This window comes from Amia ocellicauda, chromosome 2 (genome assembly GCF_036373705.1).
Source record: "Amia ocellicauda isolate fAmiCal2 chromosome 2, fAmiCal2.hap1, whole genome shotgun sequence".
Lineage (NCBI taxonomy): Eukaryota > Metazoa > Chordata > Actinopteri > Amiiformes > Amiidae > Amia > Amia ocellicauda.
Window position 1 is genome coordinate 49,239,620 of NC_089851.1, and position 16,507 is coordinate 49,256,126.

Below are 16,507 nucleotides of genomic sequence, written 5' to 3' on the forward strand. Positions count from 1 at the left end.
TGTAATCTTTTTGAACTTTTATTAAAAACGTACAAACTTAAAGAGGTAACTGGTCAGATATCTTCCTTACAGCTTTAAAGGGCAACCCAGCAAATGTTACATTCCCCTTCTATTTGTAAACATGGAAAATACAAATTTTTGTGCAGCTGGAAAAAAACTAAAAAACAAGTGCTACCCCAGAATCAACTCCAATTCTGGAGAGGCCAGATTTCTGCAGGTCTTCAGTGTATCATTCAATTAACAACCAGTTAATACCTGGTTACATGTCTTTTCACTTATTCAAGTTATTAGTTCATTTAAGGAATGAATGGGTGGACAAACACCAGGAGTTGCCTATCCCCAATTTAAGTGATTCGGGTAAAACAGTTAACTGAAACTCTACCACAGAAAGAGAAATAAAGAGAAAACATGTTCAGAAGCAAATGGGCATTACATAAAAAGATGACAACACCTAAGTCTATTTAAAATTGACTACTACACCAGAAACTGGATCCAACGAGCCAGGATTAATATGATGTCATCTGGCAGTTCAGAAGTATTCCATTCCGATTATGACAGGAAATGGCATAGCTCCATTCAGGGCTGTGGAAGCTTTTGTGGTGCCCAATGCTTTTGGCTTCACACAAACTACTCGCAAGCAGAAGGGTGCTGTGTGTGTGTGTGTTTGCTTGCTTGCTTGCTTGCTTGCAGGGCTTAGACTTTAATCAATGAAAGAAGCAATGCAACAATATGTATAATAAAACATGGTTTCTTTCTAATGTCAGGAGCTTTTTAGCTTTTAATTAAACAACGTGTGGTATTGTTTTAATATTGGGTTATTAATGTATTAATTAATTAATTCACTGACACCTTTATCCAGCACAGGATAAGCTGATACCCTGAGGCATATTTTATTTACGATGCAAATTCAACCAACATTAAGCAGGTACCCGCCTTACCTCGTGCTATAAATGGCTGAATGATTCAGCAGTCTCTCATTGCAAAGTGCCCTAATTTGCTGGAGCCAGATAATTAAAATATAGCACATCCATTCTGCAAACATCCTATCCCGTAACCCTAAAGTACACGTTCAATTACAATTCCCTGCCATCGGTTTTAACGACTCGGTGCTTTTACATTAAACAGCTTTTTTCCCTTTTAGTTTTGCAGGATAGTTTTTTTTCCTTTTAATTTTCAGTGAGACAGAAAAATACACATTTATGTTGTTTTCGATTCGTGAAAGTGAGGCGGGTTTTATTTGTATCATTATTATTATGATGATTCATTGTTGCAAAGCATGCTACCACGCACAGACACCCGTCTCTCTACCCGACATGCACAGCTTGGCATACAGATAATATTGTCCTTATAAGAGTCACTGGGTCAAACGACTTCCATTGTAGGAAATGAAAGAAAATATCACACATGCTATCAGGTCTCGGTAGCGGTGGAGTATCATGTCCCCCCTCATAGCACGCATGGATAGCTCCGGCACATTTTACCTACGATAAGCCCGGTATGCACTGGCAGCGGCTGTGCCCGTCGTGTCTCCTCGGTCGTGTAATAGTCACGCCAGGCTGCCACAGTGCCCCGGCATGCAGAAGGGCCTGCGCGACCCCGGCGTGCGTGTGCGTGTGGCCGGAAAGTTTACCCTGCGTGTAATAAATCCGCTGTTTCCTTGGAAACGCGACCCAGGTGAAGACTCGCTCCGCGGCCGTTTGGCGCGGCTGTCGGCTCCTCTGCGCTCAGACCTCCATCACTGCCTTCCCCTCTTCATTTCTCCCTCTTCATCTGCAGCCGGTTTGGATATAAACGTGCCAAGGGAACAGCCGTACAAACGACAGCCCCGCAAGCACCGCTCATGGGAGACTCGGATTCCCGACAACTTTACCGAACTGCTAACGTCATTTGTTGCACTTGGGCTCCCAGCTGGAGGCTGTTTTTTTTAACCTATTTTTCTCCCCCAGCGTTGACTCGCTGTCACACCGGAATATGTTGATATTTGAATCATAAGCCGTTGCATTTTTATATCATATTATTTATTCCTTATTTTATTTCATTTCACTTCATTTATTTATTAAATTAGTATGAGCTTAGAGGGAGAGGCGTATCTGTTATGTGGGGGAACGGAAGAGAAGCCACAGGGAGGCGCTACAATAACCCACACCAGCCCGGCCGAACAGAACCACCGCCGCCACACCGACCAGCTGCCAACTGATCTGGAAGGACGTATTCACAGCGGGGACACGCAGGCTGATGGGAGAGACGCAGGCGAGGGGTCTGAGCATGAAAACCCCGGGGAAGGGCGCAGCGACTGTGGCGCCGAGGTGGAGGAGGACCGGGCAGTGCCAAATGGGGAACGCAACTCCCAGGGTGAGTGCGGAGAGAACGACGGCAAGGCGGAGGCGCTGCACTCCTACTGCAGCAGCGAGAACTGCAGCCCCACGCCGATCTGCAGGATCTGCTTCCAGGGAGCTGAACAGGTACGGAAAAGTTGCAGTCTCACCCGTGCCATTTGTCACATCCAGTTGAGTCCAGTCCGGTGGCGTGTTTTGTGTTAATTAGCCACAGCTAGTCTTTGGCAGGGTTGGAGTTTCCACTGTGACATTCATTACATGCAGTTCCAGGCGAAGGGCGTTTCAGCACCTCAGACAGCGACTTCCTGGCTTAACAGTTTCACGCCCTCAATGTGAAAGGTTTTTTTTCATGTGTTTATGTCAACGATGCATTTATTTGTTTAATGATTTTATTGATTGTTTCCTGCCCAAGCCGTGATTGGTGATAGGAACGGTAACGGTAGAGAGGTTTGCGTTCAGTGTGGACTTCCACAGGCGTTATAGTTACAGGTGATGTGATTTTATACACTGGCTGGGCACAGTTAACAGACCTCTGCCTACCTACCACCAGTGTGAGAGAACATTTGCTTCAATGATGGTACCTTTTGATACAATAAGATCTGGTACCAGATGTATGAACTCCCTAAAGTAGTTAATAACTTCATTGTTAAAAAAGCTTTCCTACTAAGTAGTACTAAGGAATGTATGATGCACTTCACTTTCACAGCTGATAAACTGTCTGTAATCCAACAGTTTTTGGGGGGTGGGTTCGGGACATGAAACAGCACACCTGCACTCAGCTGCGCTCCAACCACAGACTTGTAGTGCTACAGAAGAATACTTTGAATCAAATCCTCAGCCATCCTTGCATCTTTAGATGTGAACCCCAGAACATTAGGAAAATGCTATAATGAAAGTTGTCCAACATTGTATAGAGAACAGCTCCATGGCATCAGTCACTACAATACACTTAAATTCTGGACAATTTTTAGATTCCGCCAATGACTTCACAGAATTATAGTGAACACACACATACACACATATATAATATATAATTTGTTTTCCTCTGTATGGCTGTGAGGATGTGCATATTCTCTGATGAATCTATTTTGTGCACATATAGATTAAAACCTTTTGGTTTGTCTTGAAAGGCAGCCCAAATGTTTTCTGCTGCTGTAGAATGCAAAAGACAAAGTGCACGAAAGAACAGACATACAGCCCAAAAAAGGCCCCCACATTTTACAAAGGGCATTTAAGAATGCACTTGCTTCACATTTTGCAATTTACACTGAAATTATCATAATGGAAATCCTTCAGTAGGAGAGAAAAGTAATCATTGCATTTTTCCAGAACCTGTAGTCTACATCTTTATCAAAACGCAATGTGCAGCCTACAAGATAAGAAACCTTTTGGGTATGCAAGAGTATTAGATGATAACATAATTGTCCAGAAGGAGAAAATTATGTTAGCTTTAAAGCGATAGATTAAGACCACAGCACAGATAAAACATTTCCATTTCCATTTCCTGGAGAAACAACCCAAACTGAACTTTATATTGCTTCGGCAAAACCAGATCCCTGAAAAACTGAAATGCCTGCTCAACATGCAGATACTCACAGATACACACCAATTCCCCCCCAGGCCAACATTTCATCAAAAGAGATTAGGGACTTAGCATACACAGCTGTTGCACCAAAAGGAAAACATTTTTTAAATACATTCCAAACAGAAGGGTATTATTGAAAAAAAAAGATTATATATAAAGACAAGATAAGAAGGGAGTTTCTTTGTTAATAAATGTTATACATTATTTTACTGTAATACATATTTCTCTAAATTACTTTGAAATACCTACTTTTTCTCCATATGTCTGAAAGCAGATTGTCAATTTAAGAGGTCTAACAGTTATGGCATCATTATTAGATAGATTAGATTAGACATGCTTTGATCTTGGGAATGAAAACATGAAATGTTACAGAAATTATGCAAACATTACACTTCACATTTGGATATAAAGACTGTTGCAAACCAGCTTAGGGAGCAGAAGAAACTCGAGATGCAACACATTGTCAGATGAGCTATGATTTGAATGTAAACAATAAAGTGCACTTGTCATGACTTCTCAAACATGTGAGCAACTATAACTCCTATAGCTACACTACAGTGACTCCGGTGACCTAAATACACATATATAAAGCAAATTGCAAACTGATTCTGCTGATGAAGCTACATTATTAATCCATGGTAAACTGCCTGCCTTCCATCCAAGCCAAAGAATATGTCCCATTACACAGTCTCAGTATATGAATGATGAGGGTGATGGGGTTTAAGTGAAAGGAACCTTACTGGAAAATCAGAAATATCCACTGAGTGTCTTGGCTGAGAAGAAACACAGCTTTTTTTTTTTTTTTTTTCTTTCCTGAATCTTGCTGGTCGATAGAAAAAAAAACATCATGAATAATGCTGGGATGCAACTGATGAGGAATAGGCAGCGTGCATCACTCTGATTTTGTAAAGTGGATTGTTAAATGGTCAGGCAGACTCCAGTCATTAGCATGCATCAGTTCTCTTCTTGCTTCTTGCCTTCTGTCCTCCCAGTAGTGCTTATTTTTCTTCTGGCTGTTCTGCTTACACCTGGAGCAGACACATGCTGCAGGATCTCTCGGTGGAAACAAGGGGGGTGGGGGGGTGATACTTGCTTGCCTTCTCGTGATGGAATCAGAGTCCCAAGGGAAACTGGCAGGCTGTCTCAGAGTGCCGACACACAGTCCCAAAGTGGCAGAGTAGTTGCTGGTTTTGAAATTAAACGGGACCTCAGAAGGGCAGGTTGGGGTTTTCATAAGCTTAGAAAGAATCACCAAATACATTAATATTGTTTCAAATGTATTAATAATAAATAATGAATTAATTAAAAACAATGCTACCTCATAGCTCTTGGGAGCCCTGGTTTGATTCCCCCCTGTGGATGTGTAGATTTTCACCAGGTGCTCAATTTTTCTCCCACATCCCAAATTTCCTCTGTCAACATATGAAACAAAGCACTGGCATTCAAGTTTTTTTTTTTTTTTAGTAACATGCACATATCACTCAGATTCTTACTTAATAAGAAAAAAACATCCAAAAATGCTTTGACTGTCAATGAGGTGACTTTCACATCAGGGTCATGTGAACCAGTCTCTAAATTTGCCCCTGAATAATAATAATAATAATAATAATAATAATAATAATAATAATAATAATAATAGAAGTTAGATTAATCATATTTTTGTGGGAATGCCAGGGCCCAGTTGCATAAAACATTTGAACTATTGAATAACTTAAGTATTGAGTATAGCAGCATTTCTCTTAACTAGTGTATTTGACTTGAATATGTTATTTTGATATTTGTGGAGACTTCAGTGCAAAACTAAGGGTTAATTGAGCTTGTTTTACTGCAGTGTTCTTCAAATCCAGTTCTGAAGGGCAGGAACAATTTCACACCACCTGAGCTCCTAATTAGTTAATTGAGCCACTTTGACTCTTTTTAGTGTTTTTTTGATTTACAGAGTGCTCTAACGCCTGCTTGATTGTGGTCCTTGAGGACTGGGTTCGAAGAGCAGTGTGTTACTGCCTTATCTTAATCAGTGTTTTTAAAAAATAAAAATAATTAACAATCAACCCCCTTCTCTCCATTTAAGTCCAGACTCCACTGTAACTGACCTACAGTAGCAGGTCTGTGGTGTGTTTTCATGATTTTCATGCTAGTTGAATTGCCCAACAGGTTCCAACTGCTGGACACCTAGTTGGACAGTGACAGCTCAGAGGGTGATGGGTGGGCAGTTGAGCACCAGAGCACCATGGTACCCACTCCCCCCCAGAAGAAGGAGGTAGTTATAGTAGGAGACTCAATTCTTAGAGGTGTAGATCACACAGTGTGTTCTAGTGACAAGGAGATCCGCATGGTATCTTGCCTGCCTGGTGCTCAGGTTGCAGATCTCCCTAAACTAGTAGACGGGCTACTGGCCAAAGCCGGGGGGAATCCACTGGTCATGGTCCACATTGGAACCAATGACATAGGAAAAGGTAGGACAGAGGTTCTGCAAGACAAATTTAAAGAGTTAGGAACAAAACTAAAGCGCAGAACCTCTATGGTAGTTTTCTCTGAAATACTTCCGGTACCACGTGCCAGGCCAGGGAGACTAGATTAGAAAGTTTAACACGTGGTTGAAAGCTTGGTGTAGGGAAGAGGGGTTTAGGTTTACGGAGCATTGGTCTTTCTTCTGGGATAGATGGGACCTGTACAAACCGGACGGTCTACATCTAAACAGAAGGGGGGCTAATGCATTGGGAGAGCATATGTGCAGTGAAATTGAGAATCATTTAAACTAGGAACCAGGGGGGCAGGGAGCTCTGACAATGGGAGATGTTCCTCTAAGGAAAGAAAACCAAGGGAAACTGCTAGTAGGAAAGTCCTGAAATGTTTGTACCTCAATGCCAGGAATATAAGGAACAAGATGTTAGACTTGGAAGCCACAGTGCTGGCATGTGACTATGATGTTGTAGGAGTGACAGAAACATGGCTTACAGAAAATGATGGGGATGAATACAAGTTGGAAGGATACACACAGTTTAGGAGAGACAGGCAAAATCGAAGAGGGGGTGGGGTAGCATTATATGTGAAAAATGACATTGAGGCAGAAGAACTTGTATTAGATCCCAGTAACAGAACAGAATCTTTGTGGGTGAAACTTTTGAACAAGAGATCTGGAGGATTAGCGGTAGGAGTGTGTTACAGGCCACCAAACTCAGATATTCAGAAAGATGCTGCATTGTACAGTGTAATCAGGACTGCATGTAGCAATGATGTGGCTGTTATAATGGGGGATTTCAATTTCACAAATTTAGACTGGGAAAGCCCAGTGGGGACTACAGAAGCAGAAATGGAAATGGTTGAGATGGTAAATGACTGCTTTCTAACTCAATTTGTCAGGGAACCAACCAGACAGAGTGCATGTATTGACTTGATCTTTTCAAATGACCAAGATAGAGTCAGGGGGACAGTAGTTAGAGAACCAATGGCAAATTGTGATCACAATATGGTTAGCTTTGAGGCATTCTTTCAAAAAACAAGGTTCAAGTCTAAAACAATGGTCTACAATTTTAGAAAAGCAAACCTTGAAGGTATGAGATGGCACTGGAGTAGACTGGAGCCCATTGGATACAGAGTCAGTTGAAAATGGATGGGTATATTTTAAGAATATACTACTTGAGGCTCAGGAGCAATTTGTAACAAAACTTAGCAAATTGAGGACCAAAAAACACTGGCCAAAATGGTTTAATAGAGGTATGCAAAAAAATATCAAGAGAAATAAAATGTTGTATAGCGCATACAAAAGGGATGGTGACGAAACAAAATACATAGAATATGTTGAGCTGCAAAGAGATCTTAAGAAAGGGCTCAGGAAAGCAAAGAGGGAAATAGAAAGAAACATAGCTCTTGGAGCTAAAACCAATGCAAAGAGCTTTTTTCAATATTACAACAGCAAGCGGTCAATAAAGGAGGAAGTGAAACAGATAAAGGGCAAAAATTGAGGTATCTTGGAAAATGAACAAGATGTGGCAAATGTTCTAAATGAGTATTTCACAGAGGTTTTTACAAAATAAAAAACAGATGATATGCCACAGGTTGACAATCAGTCCAGTCAAACCCTAAGAGAGATCAGGATAAATGAGGAGGAGGTACTAAAGGGACTAGCAGAATTAAAAACAAACAAATCACCTGGGCCAGATGGGATATTTCCAACAGTACTTAAAGAAATGAGGGAAATTATTTATAAGCCGCTAACTCAATTATTCCAAATGACACTTAGAACAGGGGATGTGCCAACTGACTGGAAGACAGCAAATGTCATACCAATCCACAAGAAGGGGACAAAACTGAGCCAGGAAATTACAGACCAATCAGTCTTACCTGCATCACTTGTAAAATGTTGGAAAAAATGATTAGACAGAAAATAGAGGAGCATCTTAATGAAAACCATATTCTTGGAGATGGTCAACATGGGTTTAGACGAGGCAGATCATGTCTTACTAATTTATTAGAATTTTTTGAACATGCAACTGCAGCTGTAGATCACGTGAAAGCATATGATATGATATACTTAGATTTCCAAAAAGCTTTTGATAAGGTTCCACACCAAAGACTGATCCTCAAATTGGAAGCTGTAGGCATTCAGGGTAATGTAAGTGGATGGGTTATGAACTGGTTGATGTATAGGAAACAGAGGGTGTCGATTAGAGGAGTTGCTTCTAACTGGAGTGAGGTTGTTAGTGGAGTTCCACAGGGATCAGTACTAGGGCCTTTGCTTTTTCTAATCTATATTAATGATCTGGACTCTGGGATAGTTAGCAAACTTGTCAAATTTGCAGATTATACTAAAATAGGTGGCTCAGCAGATACAATCTTGGCAGCACAGGCTATTCAGAGGGACTTAGATAATATTCAGTTGTAGGCCGACACCTGGCAAATGAAATTCAATGTGGACAAGTGCAAGGTAATACATGCAGGTAACAAAAATGTCCACTATAATTACACTATGGGAGGTACAGATCTAGATGAAGTAACGCATGAGAAAGACCTAGGAGTCTATGTGGACTCCTCACTTTCTCCATCCAAGCAATGTGGGGAAGCAATAAAAAAGGGAAACAGAATGCTAGGATATACTGTCAAAAGTGTAGAATTTAAAACAAGGGAAGTAATGTTAAGACTGTACAATGCACTAGTTAGACCTCATCTGGAATACTGTGTACAGTTCTGGGCACCACACTTCAAGAAGGATATTGCTGCTTTAGAGGCAGTTCAGAGGAGAGCAACCAGACTTATTCCAGGTCCTACTCGGAGAGACTGAGGAAACTGAACCTCCTCTCGTTTGTAAACTTTCTTATGTTCTAGTCAAACATAACACAGCTATTTATTAAAAACAAATGTACATCCTGTAAAACTTGCACCACTAGCATTTAAATGTCCTGAAATGTCATTGGTAACTGAAGATTTTTAAAATCCTGATAATTCTATACACAGGATGACATTTATAGCAATGCTTAGAAATGCTGCTCTGTGATTGGCTGGTTTCTCATATGTGATTTATAATCTTCATCAGAGTGGTTTTTCATGAGTGGGTTGGTTGCCATCTGCCTGCAGGGGGAGCTGCTGAATCCCTGCCGCTGCGATGGCTCGGTGCGCTACACACACCAGCAGTGCCTGCTGAAGTGGATCAGCGAGAGAGGCTCCTGGACCTGCGAGCTGTGCTGCTACAGATTTCACGTGATCCCCATCAAAATGAAGAAGCCATGTCAGGTGAGAGCGCTGAGGGGGGAGCGGTATTGTTAATGGGTGTCATTTCACCAAATATGTGGGGTGGGGTACTGGTAGTACTGGGCTGGTGGGGGATGCTTGTGGTATAACCAATTTGGGACCCCTTTTGGTAACATGTTTATCATGCAGGACATTCATTAGAAGACAACACAACAGTTGGAGAGCCACTCTAACATTAATGTCACACCCCCAATAGGACCCCCAACATGTACAGTGTTCGGCTGAGTGTCACACAAAGGAAACTCTTGTGTACCTAGTTTCTTGATTCTTATTTTGCAATAATAATAATAATAATAATAATAATAATAATAATAATAATAATAATGTTTAATACAAATTATAATAGCAATCCTACTACTACTAATACTACTAACCACTAATAATAATAAGTATAAGAAGGAGGAGAAGTTTATATTGAGTGTCTTGTCCATTGTGCAGGGGCTATTTCTCAGTGTAAAGGTTCTCTGAGAGACCTGCAGTCCTGTTCTACAGTGTACACAGTGTCTCTTTTCATAGACCAAGTGTGCAGCTCATTGTTCAATGAAATTAAGGTGTTCTGCACACCTAATTGAGCACACAGCTTGAACCTTACTCCGCTAATTAGCAATGCAGGGAAGGACACTGAACGCATAAAAACTGCAGATCGTAGCCCTCTGACTGGAAAAGGCAAGCTCGGATAAGTAAGAGTTTTAAATGAGATGTGAAGAAGGTGATGCAAGGGATGTGTAAATACTTGATTTAAATCAAAAAATGTTCTCTCCACAAATGTACTGTTTGACCTGTACTGTTACTGTTCTTCTCTGCCTTTTCCCAATTTCCCAAATTGTTTTATTAAGTGGAACATAATATTTTCTGTCCTTCACAGTCCCTATGGTTCAACCTCTAGGTTGGGTTTTGAATAGTAATCTTTAGAATGTTTTAGAATTACTTATAAGAAAGGTTACAAAGAGACAGGAGGCCTCTCAGCCCATCCAACTTATTCAGTTGCATTATTAATAACAAAGTACTCCAAGGATTTCAGCCAGCTGTGTCCTGAAGGGTCCTAGGAGTGTCCGTTTGCTTCAGCGACATGCTTGGGCAACTTGTTCTGGACTCCCACAAGCCTCTGTAAAGAAGTGCCTCACGTTTTTAGCCTTCAAGCATTTCTGCTTCATTTCCACTTGCATTCTCTAGCCTGTCTATGGGGAAGGGGAGCCAATTTGGCATCAGTTTGTTTGCAAGTAGTGAAAATTACCCTATGAATGATTATTATGATGAATTAAAGAAGTCTGCTGTTGTCTCCTGGTGGAACAACAACAAAAAAGTAATATAAGCTGAACTAATAGAGCTTCTCTCGTTTCTAATATCTTCTATAATTTATTCCCTGTTTTGTCATTATGTTCTTGATGTCTGATGACATTATATTCTTGTTATTATTTATTTCCCCTCTCCTCCCACCCTGTGGCACCTATTGTGGTCTGGCAGTGGCAGGCGATCACCATCACCCTGGTGGAGAAAGTACAGATCATCGCCGTGTTCCTGGGCTCCCTGTTCCTGGTGGCCAGTGTCACTTGGCTCCTTTGGTCAGCCTTCAGTCCCAATGCCATCTGGCAGCGCAGGGACATTCTGTTCCAGATCTGCTATGGCATGTATGGCTTCATGGACCTGGTGTGCATCGGTAAGGAAGAAGATAACTTTTTACAACATTTTCTTTTACATTGGTACTATTGTTTTATTAACATTGAGTTGTCATCTAATTCATGCTTCTCAATAATAAAATACACTCACCTAAAGGATTATTAGGAACACCATACTAATACTGTGTTTGACCCCCTTTCGCCTTCAGAACTGCCTTAATTCTAAGTGGCATTGATTCAACAAGGTGCTGAAAGCATTCTTTAGAAATGTTGGCCCATATTGATAGGATAGCATCTTGCAGTTGATGGAGATTTGTGGCATGCACATCCAGGGCACGAAGCTCCCGTTCCACCACATCCCAAAGATGCTCTATTGGGTTGAGATCTGGTGACTGTGGGGGCCAGTTTAGTACAGTGAACTCATTGTCATATTCAAGAAACCAATTTGAAATGATTCGACCTTTGTGACATGGTGCATTATCCTGCTGGAAGTAGCCATCAGAGGATGGGTACATGGTGGTCATAAAGGGATGGACATGGTCAGAAACAATGCTCAGGTAGGCCGTGGCATTTAAACGATGCCCAATTGGCACTAAGGGGCCTAAAGTGTGCCAAGAAAACATCCCCCACACCATTACACCACCACCACCAGCCTGCACAGTGGTAACAAGGCATGATGGATCCATGTTCTCATTCTGTTTATGCCAAATTCTGACTCTACCATCTGAATGTCTCAACAGAAATCGAGACTCATCAGACCAGGCAACATTTTTCCAGTCTTCAACTGTCCAATTTTGGTGAGCTTGTGCAAATCGTAGCCTCTTTTTCCTATTTGTAGTGGAGATACGTGTACGTGTACGTGTTGTGGCTTCACAAATGCTTTGCTGCATACCTCGGTTGTAGCGAGTAGTTATTTCAGTCAAAGTTGCTCTTCTATCAGCTTGGATCAGTCGGCCCATTCTCCTCTGACCTCTAGCATCAACAAGGCATTTTCGCCCACAGGACTGCCGCATACTGGATGTTTTTCCCTTTTCACACCATTCTTTGTAAACCCTAGAAATGGTTGTGCGTGAAAATCCCAGTAACTGAGCAGATTGTGAAATACTCAGACCGGCCCGTTTGGCACCAACAACCATGCCACGCTCAAAATTGCTTAAATCACCTTTCTTTCCCATTCAGATATTCAGTTTGGAGTTCAGGAGATTGTCTTGACCAGGACCACACCCCTAAATGCATTGAAGCAACTGCCATGTGATTGGTTGGTTAGATAATTGCATTAATGAGAAATTGAACAGGTGTTCCTAATAATCCTTTAGGTGAGTGTATATGACAGAGAAAAATTACCTGTGAGATATTTCGATTGATGATAACTAAATAGCTAAAAACATACATATGCTATTGGATTGGAAGCTGGCTGCATGCATATGGAGACTATTCACAATCATCAGTGGGAACTCAACTCCATTCCCCTCCCCGTGTTGAATTTACCCACAGGTCTGATCGTCCACGAGGGGGCGGCAGTGTACAAAGTGTTCAAGCGGTGGCGGGCGGTGAATCTGGACTGGGACGTGCGCAACTACGACAAGACTGCGGACGTGGAGGAGAGTAGCAGCAACGGTGAATCCTCTGCCAGCCGGACACTGTGGTTGCCCTTGACCGGCCTCCGGGTGCAGGGCTCTGTGCACCCCACGCAGATTGGGACCCACCATCCACCCCACTGGGGACTCTCGCAGCTGCTGAGGTGCTGCCCTCTCAGACGCAGCGTGGAGGAGGAAGACATCAGCGAGGACAGCGGGTCCGGGGAGGTGGTGATCAGAGTGACTTCCGTGTAGAGCGGGGGTTGATTGTACCATTCGACACACCCAGACAGTGGATCCATTTTCCCTGAGCTGGAGGTTATGTAGCACTTTGTTTTGGGAGGGGGTGGGGGGGCAGGCGATAAAGTCAGGGGTTGGAAGCTAATAGGTTTTTATATATGAAGACGGGCGCTTTTTTTTTAATTACCTACCGCTGAATGTAAATTCAATTTGATAGACAAATACTGAACGTTATTTATCTGAGAAAGAATAAAATGTACAGCCTCCTACGTGAGGTTTTATCATTTTTATTTTGTTATAATTTATATTTCTATTTATTTTTTAAACGTAGGAAAAGAGGTGCCGATGTCAGTGTTGAAATAAGTCCGTAAAGGAATTATACAGGCGCTGCTAAACATTCTCATTTAGCGCTTTTACACAGTGTTTTCAGGATACTGAATCACAGACTTTGTAACTGGATAAACAGAAACAAAAAAAGAGAAAATAAAAGGGGTAAGTATGCACAAGGTCTGCCTGGGCTGAGGTCTTCTGTAGGGAGGCAGTGAGGCCCATACCATATGCAGAAGGGCTCTCCAAGGATGTGACGTTAGCCATGCCGATCGTGTTTTTTATTCAGAGTGCGGTGTTTGCGATCTGGCGGGCCTCAGCGATTTATTCCAGCCAGTTGGATAACCTTCGTCAACATTCCCCCAAAAGAATCGTAGCAGACAGACAGCTAAGCATGAATGATTATATTATAATTTCAAATTGTGTCAGAATCCTTGAAGATGGAAAATACAGGAGAGCTGCACTTTTGGATCAAACTGTATGCCTCAACGATGCCAGTCCAGTGTTAATCTACATTTTTAATCTTCCCCCCTCCCCCAGAGCATTCAGACACCATAATAGACCCCCCACCAATAAATACAGAACAGGATTACAATGAACAGAAGGAGGAAAAGTAGTATTGGAACTAGAAAATATATAAATGCACAACAAGCCCCTCGTCTTGACTTGGAATGGTCCAGGAATTTCACAATTTTTCCGTCATGGTTGAAAATCAAATGGGCCAAGGTGGAATCAAAACATTCCTGCTTCACTTGGGAAAAAAGCCTTGCTATATCTGCTATAGCGGCCTAGTCCAAGATCATAAGTGTTTTTGTTTTGGTATCCAGTTTACTATAAACCTAAGTTAAAAGTGAGTACTGTGCAGGAGATGAAGAACAGCCATGTTTTTGTGTGTATACCTCTTTGATAATTTCAATTAAAACAATTAAATGTGGTTTAACAAGTGCCATTGAGTGTCTTTTGTAAAAACAAAAAATAAAATAAAACGTGTTTAAATCGGTTGTAGATGGTAACACAGGAATAACCTCATGCACTTCCATTGCGTGCTGATGTTGACCACATGTACAGTGAGGGAAAAAAGTATTTGATCCCCTGCTGATTTTGTACGTTTGCCCACTGACAAAGAAATGATCAGTCTATAATTTTAATGGTAGGTGTATTTTAACAGTGAGAGACAGAATAACAACAAAAAAATCCAGAAAAACGCATTTCAAAAAAGTTATAAATTGATTTGCATGTTAATGAGGGAAATAAGTATTTGACCGCTTTGACTTAGTACTTGGTGGCAAAACCCTTGTTGGCAATCACAGAGGTCAGACGTTTCTTGTAGTTGGCCACCAGGTTTTCACACATCTCAGGAGGGATTTTGTCCCACTCCTCTTTGCAGATCCTCTCCAAGTCATTAGGGTTTCGAGGCTGACGTTTGGCAACTCGAACCTTCAGCTCCCTCCACAGATTTTTCTATGGGATTAATGTCAGGAGACTGGCTAGGCCACTCCAGGACCTTAATGTGCTTCTTCTTGAGCCACTCCTTTGTTGCCTTGGCTGTGTGTTTTGGGTCATTGTCATGCTGGAATACCCATCCACGACCCATTTTCAATGCCCTGGCTGAGGGAAGGAGGTTCTCACCCAAGATTTGACGGTACATGGCCCCATCCATCGTCCCTTTGATGCAGTGCAGTTGTCCTGTCCCCTTAGCAGAAAAACACCCCCAAAGCATAATGTTTCCACCTCCATGTTTGACGGTGGGGATGGTGTTCTTGGGGTCATTCCTCCTCCTCCAAACATGGCGAGTTGAGTTGATGCCAAAGAGCTCGATTTTGGTCTCATCTGACCACAACACTTTCACCCAGTTCTCCTCTGAATCATTCAGATGTTCATTGGCAATCTTCAGATGGGCCTGTACATGTGCTTTCTTGAGCAGGGGGACCTTGCGGGCGCTGCAGGATTTCAGTCCTTCATGGCGTAGTGTGTTACCAATTGTTTTCTTGGTGACTATGGTCCCAGCTGCCTTGAGATCATTAACAAGATCCTCCCATGTAGTTCTGGGCTGATTCCTCACCGTTCTCATGATCATTGAAACTCCACGAGGTGAGATATTGCATGGAGCCCCAGACCGAGGGAGACTGACAGTTATTTTGTGTTTCTTCCATTTGCGAATAATCGCACCAACTGTTGTCACCTTCTCACCAAGCTGCTTGGCGATGGTCTTGTAGCCCATTCCAGCCTTGTGTAGGTCTACAATCTTGTCCCTGACATCCTTGGACAGCTCTTTGGTCTTGGCCATGGTGGAGAGTTTGGAATCTGATTGATTGATTGCTTCTGTGGACAGGTGTCTTTTATACAGGTAACGAGCTGAGATTAGGAGCACTCCCTTTAAGAGAGTGCTCCTAATCTCAGCTCGTTACATGTATAAAATACACCTGGGAGCCAGAAATCTTGCTGATTGATAGGGGATCAAATACTTATTTCCCTCAATAACATGCAAATCAATTTATAACTTTTTTGAAATGCGTTTTTCTGGATTTTTTTGTTGTTATTCTGTCTCTCACTGTTAAAATACACCTACCATTAAAATTATAGACTGATCATTTCTTTGTCAGTGGGCAAACATACAAAATCAGCAGGGGATCAAATACTTTTTTCCCTCACTGTATAAGCCATCACCCCAAACCTTGTTTGTAACCCTATCCCTAACCCTGACCCTCACCTTGTTATACCTGTGATTAACAGCAGAAGTCAGATGAAGTACATGAGGTATTCCTGTGTTAATCCTGTGGGATTGATACATTAATTCATAAATTATTGGTGCCCTTTATTGTTAAGCATGACCGATTTAGTTTACTAGAGTTTAAAATAAACTACTTCTTCTCCAACATGTCACTGCAAAGGTTTGAAAGGAAAGATCATACCGTCAAGTGTCAGTGACTGCAGTGACTATACAATGCATGCAAAAAGTACCGGATTCTAAAACATGAATGTAAGTAAGTGTGATGGAAATGTGATCAGTGTACTTGTAAATTCTGCCTTTTGTTTTATTTTTTAAAGACCTCACACTTAAAAAAACACATTGTGAGA

General features: G+C 41.8%; 1 protein-coding gene across 1 annotated transcript; it reads left to right on the forward strand.

Annotated features, from left to right (window-relative positions):
• The first annotated feature begins 1,577 nt into the window (after positions 1-1,577).
• marchf11 (membrane-associated ring finger (C3HC4) 11) lies at positions 1,578-13,180 on the forward strand. Its single transcript, XM_066689595.1, has 4 exons — positions 1,578-2,462; positions 9,496-9,651; positions 11,134-11,326; positions 12,780-13,180. Exons 1-4 carry the CDS (start codon positions 2,067-2,069, stop codon positions 13,115-13,117), a joined length of 1,083 nt encoding a protein of 360 aa, XP_066545692.1. The 5' UTR covers positions 1,578-2,066; the 3' UTR covers positions 13,118-13,180.
• Positions 13,181-16,507: the final 3,327 nt, after the last annotated feature.